This window comes from Artemia sp. Qi Xiang Cuo, chromosome 3 (genome assembly GCF_049724085.1).
Source record: "Artemia sp. Qi Xiang Cuo chromosome 3, ASM4972408v1, whole genome shotgun sequence".
NCBI lineage: Eukaryota > Metazoa > Arthropoda > Branchiopoda > Anostraca > Artemiidae > Artemia > Artemia sp. Qi Xiang Cuo.
The window spans coordinates 91,823,962-91,830,808 of NC_142796.1; the positions used below are offsets into that span (position 1 = coordinate 91,823,962).

The 6,847-nt window shown below is 34.3% G+C and overlaps 1 protein-coding gene across 2 annotated transcripts in view; it reads right to left on the reverse strand.

Annotated features, from left to right (window-relative positions):
- Positions 1-6,286, reverse strand: part of LOC148954744 (uncharacterized) — a 62,335-nt gene extending 56,049 nt beyond the window's left edge. For both annotated transcript variants that reach the window (XR_016141589.1, XM_089087231.1), the window contains exon 1: positions 6,220-6,286. Coding sequence is in view for 1 of the 2 variants with exons in the window: in XM_089087231.1 (XP_088943357.1) it covers positions 6,220-6,276 (57 nt within the window). In the remaining variant the exon portion in view is untranslated. The remainder of the gene's footprint in view (positions 1-6,219) is intronic.
- Positions 6,287-6,847: the final 561 nt, after the last annotated feature.

Sequence of the window (6,847 nt, forward strand, 5' to 3'; positions counted from 1 at the left end):
CAAACCCCCTAGCCCCCCTTATATATATATATATATATATATATATATATATATATATATATATATATATATATATATATATATATATATATATATATATATATATATATATATATATATATATATATATATATATATATATATATATATATATATATATATATATATATATATATATATATATATATATATATATATATATCCCAATAGCAAATATTATATGTAAACAATTGGAAGATTTCATAGTTTATAGCTGTTTCCCAAGGATCTGTGGGGGTCTATGTTATCCCAAGAGGCATAGTTACTGGATCTTTCAACTATATTGAGAAAGGTGGCTATCTCAAAATTTTATCAGATGACTTTGACAGAGAAAGGACCCTGGGGAGAGGGGGGGCTGTCTGTCCTCCAATATTTTTGGTCACTTAAAAAGTGCACTAGAACTTGTATTTCCTTTATAATGAGCCCCCTCAAATCTTCTAAGATTATTGGTTCGATAACATCCGCCCTTGTGAAAACAGAGAAACAAGAAAAAACAAATATAATCAAAACACAAAAACCAATAAACATGCATTCGTAATCTTGGTGATCTTTCTTCTGTTAATAGATACAAACTTTCACACTTTTACAGATGGGAGCTTGAAACCTCCATAGTAGGGTTCTCTAATATGCTGACTCCAATGATACGATTTCCAGTAAGATTCCTTGACTTCTTATGGGTTCTCCCTCTTTTTTGAAAATCATACAAATTTTTTTAGGCTCATAGCTTTTGATGGGTAGCATTAAACTTAATGAATTTTATATATTAGGAATCGACATAAAAATCCAATTATTTTGATGTATCTAGAGTACGATTCTTTTATATATTAAATAGAAAAAACAAGTTTTTTTAACTGAAAGTAAGGAGCGACATTAAAACTTAAAACGAACAGAAATTATTCCGCATATGAAAGGGGTTGTCCCCTCCTCAACGCCTAACTCTTTACGCTAAAGTTTTATTTTTTTTAAAAATAGAGTTGTTATAAATAGTCAAAATTTAGCGCAAAGAGCAAGCGTTGAGGAAGGGCCAGCCCCTTTCATATATAAAATAATTTCTGTTCGTTTTAAGCTTTAATATCACTCCTTACTTTCAGTTAAAAAAAACTTCTTTTTTTTATTTAATTTCTGAACGTTTTTAAATTAATTTAGGTTTTGATTTTGGCTCACAGTAGGCTACATGAATAATTTAAACGAAATTTGCATATTAATTTTACTTTTTTTGGCCAATTAGCTGTCTCGAAATTTTGATTGGACGATTTTGAGAAAAAAGGGGTGGAGGAGGGGGCCTTGTTGCCCTTCATTTTTTCTGGTTACTTAAAATAAGCACTATAACTTTTAATTTTATTTACGAATGTATTTATTAGTAATAAATATACGTAACTTACCAATTAATTTACGTAACGAACTTAACTATTCGTATATTTTCATTACGTATATTAGGGGGTTCAGCCCCTTGTTAATACCTCGCTCTTTACGCTAAAGTTCGAATTTTGTTCCAATCCTTTAAGAATAAGCCCTTAATTCCAAAGGCCGTTTAATTAGAAAAATTAGCTCTTATGAAAGTGCTAGAAAAATTTAGAGTAAAGAGCGAAGTATTGATTAGGGGGCGAAACCCCTCATATACGTTATAATTTCTGTTCGTTTTAAGTTTTGATGTTGCTCCTTACTTTCAGTTGAAAAAAATTGTTTTTTAATTGAATTTCTGATGGTTTTTTTTAAATAATACTGGGAAATCTGGTGCTTCCTTAATAGCAATGTCCCTTCCCCATGAAAGCTTTCTCCATCGAACGATCCTCCTACGTAACCTCCGACCCGCCCCCACTACCAAAATCCTCCTGAAAACGTCTGTATACTTCCCAATAACCAATACTATTATTTAATCCCCCACAGCCCCGGGGGAGGGCTGCAAGTTATTGACTGGACAGTCAATAGCTTGCAGCCCTTCCCCGGGGCTGTGGGGGATTAAATAATCCTCAATGACATAGTTATTATATTTTCCAACCATGCTGAACAAAATGGCTATCTCAAAATTTTGATGGGGTGAATTTGGGGAAAAAGAACGTGGGAGGGGGCCTAATTGCCCTCCATTTTTTGGGTCACTTAAAAAGGGTACTAGAGCTTTTAATTTCCGTTCGAATGAGCCCTCCCACGATATTTTATGACCACTGGGTCAATACGATCACCCCTGAAAAAAAAAAATAAAATAAACACGCATCCGTGATCTTTCTTCTGACAAAAAATACAAAATTGCACATTTTCAAACAGTTCGTGGTAACGAACCGGCTCAATGGTAACCGAAACTCTAGAAAACGGGTTTTTGATACAAATAGATACATCAAAAGAATTATATTTTAATGCTGATTTCAAATATATAACTTTCATCAAGTTTAGTGCTACCCATCAAAATTATGCGCCTGAGAAAATTTGGCTGATTTTCAAAAAAAGAGGGAAATACCCCCTAAAAGTTATAGAACCTTAATGAAAATCACACCATCATATTCAGCGTATAAGAGAACCATACTGTAGAGGTTTCAAGCACCTATCTACAAAAATGTGGAATTTTGCATTTTTTGCCAGAAGAAAGATCACTGATACGTGTTTATTTGTTTGTTTGTTTTTTTGTTGTTTTTTTTCCCAGGGGTGATCGTATCGACCCAGTGGTCCTAGAATATCGTGGGAGGGCTCATTGGAACGGAAATTAAAAGTTCTAGTGCCCTTTTTAAGTAACCAAAAAATGGCGGGCAACTAGGTCCCCTCCCACGCTTATTTTTTTCCAAAAGTCACCCGATCAAAATTTTGAGATAGCCATTTTGTTCAGCATGGTCGAAAATATGATAAATATGTCTTTTATGATGACTTAATCCCCCGAAGTTCCCAGAGGGAGGGCTAAAAGTTATGAACTTTACCCATTGTTAACATATAGTATTGTTTTTTGGTATGTATAAAGATTTTTTCTGGTTTTTTTTTTTGGGGTTGTGGTGGGTAAGGGTGGGTCGGGGGTTATGTTGGAGGATCTGTTCATGAAGGAAGTGTTCATGGGGGAAGGGAATTTGCCATGAAGGGGGCACCGGACTTGCCAGCATTATTTATTGGTTATTGGGAAGTATACAACCATTTTCAGGAAGGATTTTTTCTGGAGGGGGGGCTAGAGGAGGGGGTTACTCTGGAGAATATTTCCATGGAGGATGTTTCTTTGGGGTAAGGGACAGTTCTATGAAGGGGGCGCCGGATTTCCAAGCATTATTTAAAAAACGATCAGAAATTAAAGAAAAAAAACAAGTTTTTTCAACTGAAATGTAAGAAGGAATATTAGAACTTAAAACGAACAGAAATTATAACGTATGTGAGGGGGTTCTCCCCAAAGTCAATACCTCGCTCTTTACGCTACAGTTTTTTTTAGTGCTTTCAAAAGAGATATCTATTCTAATTAAACGGCCTTTGTGATTCAGGGGTTTGTGAATAAAATTTTTTTTTAACTTTTAACGTAAAGAGCGTGGTATTGATTAAGGGGAGAACCCCTTCATATGCGTAATATAATATACGTAATAAAAAAACAATAAAAAAACAAGCGATACGGCTCAATAGTAATCGAAACTTTTAAAAACGGAATTTTGATGTCAATAAATGTATCAAAAGAATGTGTTTATAATGCTGATCCTAAATATATAAATTTTATTAAGTTTAGTATTACTCATCAAAGGCTACGATCTTGGGAAAATTTGCTAGATTTTTTAAAGATGGGGGAAACATCCCCTACAAGTGAAAGAATTTTAATGAAAATCACACAGTCAGATTCAGAGTATCAGAAAACACTATTACAAAGGCTTCAAGATCATATCTGCAAAAATCTGCAACTTTGTATTTTTTGCCAGAAGAAAAATATACGAATATAGAAGTTAGTACGCAAGTTAATTTGTAAAGACATCCATTTAGCAAAAGAAAAGTAAAATTTTTATGCAAATAAAAGCTGCATTAACTAAAAAACGATCAGAAATTAAATAAAAAAAACAAGTTTTTTAAACTGAAAGTAAGGAGCGACATTAAAACTTAAAACGAACAGAAATTATTCCGTATATGAAAGGGGCTGTCCCCTCCTCAACGCCTCGCTCTTTACGCTAAAGTTTGACTCTGTCTCAACTTTATTTTTTAAAAAAATAAAAAACTTTAGCGTAAAGTGCGAGGCGTCGAGGAGGGGACAGCCCCTTCCATATACGGAATAATTTCTTTTCTTTTTAATTTTTAATGTCGCTCCTTACTTTCAATTTAAAAAACTTGTTTTTTTATTTAATTGTAGATAGGAGCTTGAAACCTCTATAGTAAGGTTTCTCTGATACGCTGAATCTGATGGAGTTATTTTCATTAAGGTCCTATGACTTTTAGGGGATGTTTCCCCTATTTTTTAAAAAGAGAGATTCCGTTATTTAGTGTTTCGGTTACTATTGAGCTGGGTCGGTCGTTACTAAATTGAGCTAGGGCGTATCAAACGGTTCGTTACCACGAACTGCTTTATCTATTTATTTAAAAAGTATGTTGTTTTAGGCTTTTGATTACTATTGCACAGAGATTTTTTAAGCCATAGAAATAGGGAGGAGGAATATGTAAGAGCTGGAAAACATGTCTTTGGAGCTTAATTGGTTTTCTGAATTCATTCCCAAAAGTTTCCTTTCTTCGACTCGTTGAAGTCTTTTCTAGATGGCAAAAAGCCCCTCATCTAGAATTCCACCAAGAATGTATCTGATTGTTTTTGGATTTACATTCCCTCCGTTTGGAAGAACCTTTAATATTTAGTATGGTAGAGGCCATTTTTTCTGGGAAAAAAAATGTACGGAAATCTATAGGCAGTCATAAACTAAAATGCCATGTTCGCTTTACGAGGCTGACATCAAGGCCGTATCCAGGGGGGGGGGGGAGTTTGAACCCCTCCCCCCCCCCCAACAAAATTTTGTTTGTCCGACTCATAAAAAAACGGAACAAAAATGAATATAAACAAACTTTTGATGCGGTTTTAAAAGTTCTTTTTTATAACTCCCCTTCTCCGAAAAAATTTTTTGTAAATACCCCCTCGCCCTTCCAAACAAATTCCTGGATACGACACTGTCTACAGTTTAATAGCTTTGGGAATTGAATTTGTTAAAATGTTTATACAAATTAGTAGAAAATTCAAATTTTAAGCGAGAAAATGCTTCTTTCTCCTTAGGGCTAAAATGTATTTGCTGAGTTGAAGTCTTTGAAGATTTCACGAAAATTGCATAACCCATTTTTAATCTATTTATTTTTTTCTTCTGGAAACAACGAGCTTGGCAAAACAACAACACACAGCGATGATTGTTTATGATCCCTGCGAAACTGGAAAGGGGCATATCAAAAGACTTAAATTTATTAAAATATTTTTCAGCACAAAAATTGAATATTCAAGTTAAAGTTTTTCATTTTTTTCAATTGTTGCACAAATTTTATACACAAAAATAAACGCCAAGTTATTCAAATTTTCAAAACATTTTAGGATATTTAGTTTTTACTTTTATGCTAATCCCAACAAGGTAAATCTTTGGCCTCACTTTTGTTCTCTATTTCCATTTCTAATCCTTTTAAAATCACTTTATGCTTGTGCATAATGGGCACGCAAAGGGAAAGGGATCATATCCCCTCTTAATCCATTTGAGGGGAGCATTATTCACTGAGTTGCGTTTTAGCAGTCGCATGCAGTATTACACATTTTTTGGCGAAAAAGCTTTTATTCCATCCCCCTTCATTCACGTCAATGTTTGCAGGCTTGCCCCTTGTTAGATAATTTCTGAAAGTGCCGACACAAATGCTGTAAACTCTTAAGACCTGCTGATATAAATCTGGATTGAAGGTTGAAAGGCTTTTAAATTAGCCCATTTTGTTTAAAAATTACGTTGCATAAAATGTGGTAGAACCACAACTGTCTTAGAAGACTACTGTTTTTGTATTATGTTTTAAAGCCTTACCACTATTTAATTTCAATTTACCCAAAGCTTTCCAAATTATTAATTTAACCTAAATAATTCTTATCATCAGATGTTTTTTTTTGTAAATACATTTATGTTTGTTCTTACTTTTTATGTTTCTTCCGTTTGAAATGGGAACCTACAAATTTGAACACCATCCTTTCACAACGCAAATAACCCACACAAGTCTCAGAAAATCAAATTTACTCACGTCTGACAGCAGCAGACACAGGGCTAGAAAAACAAAAAAACAAATATGCAAGTCCATGCTCTGCTGCTTTCACAAACAAAATGAATAGAATACCTGAGTAGCGTAACACTCAACAGAGGAAATCCTTTTGGTAATACACTCCGCCTTTCCGTCTTTCCGTCTCCGCCTTTCCCGAATCAGCCACGGCTATTACGGATTTGATGTTTCTTTAAGGACACCCTAGACGGTCAATCATTTTGATCCAAAGCATCCGTCAATCGATTGATTAAAGCATGATTAACCGTCTAGGAACCTATTTGACGCTCGAGTCAAGCGTTGATGGTGATTGATAGAAAGTTTGAATGACTCAATTGGTTCCTAGATGGTCAATCATACTTTAATCAATCGACTGACGGGAGCTTTTGATCAAAATGATTGATCGTCTAAGGTGTCCTTTAGTTTCAAGTCTTTGTGATTGTAACAGGAAAAGAAATTACTCCACGTTGCAATGAAGCACAAATCCAAAGGCCCAAGATCAAATGATTGGGATCTCATCAGAATCCCAGGATATCATGAAAGTCGTCAGGGATCTCGAAGTCCCCAAAATAAAAGAAAGATACCCGAAGAAAATATGTTCTTGCCCCTGCTT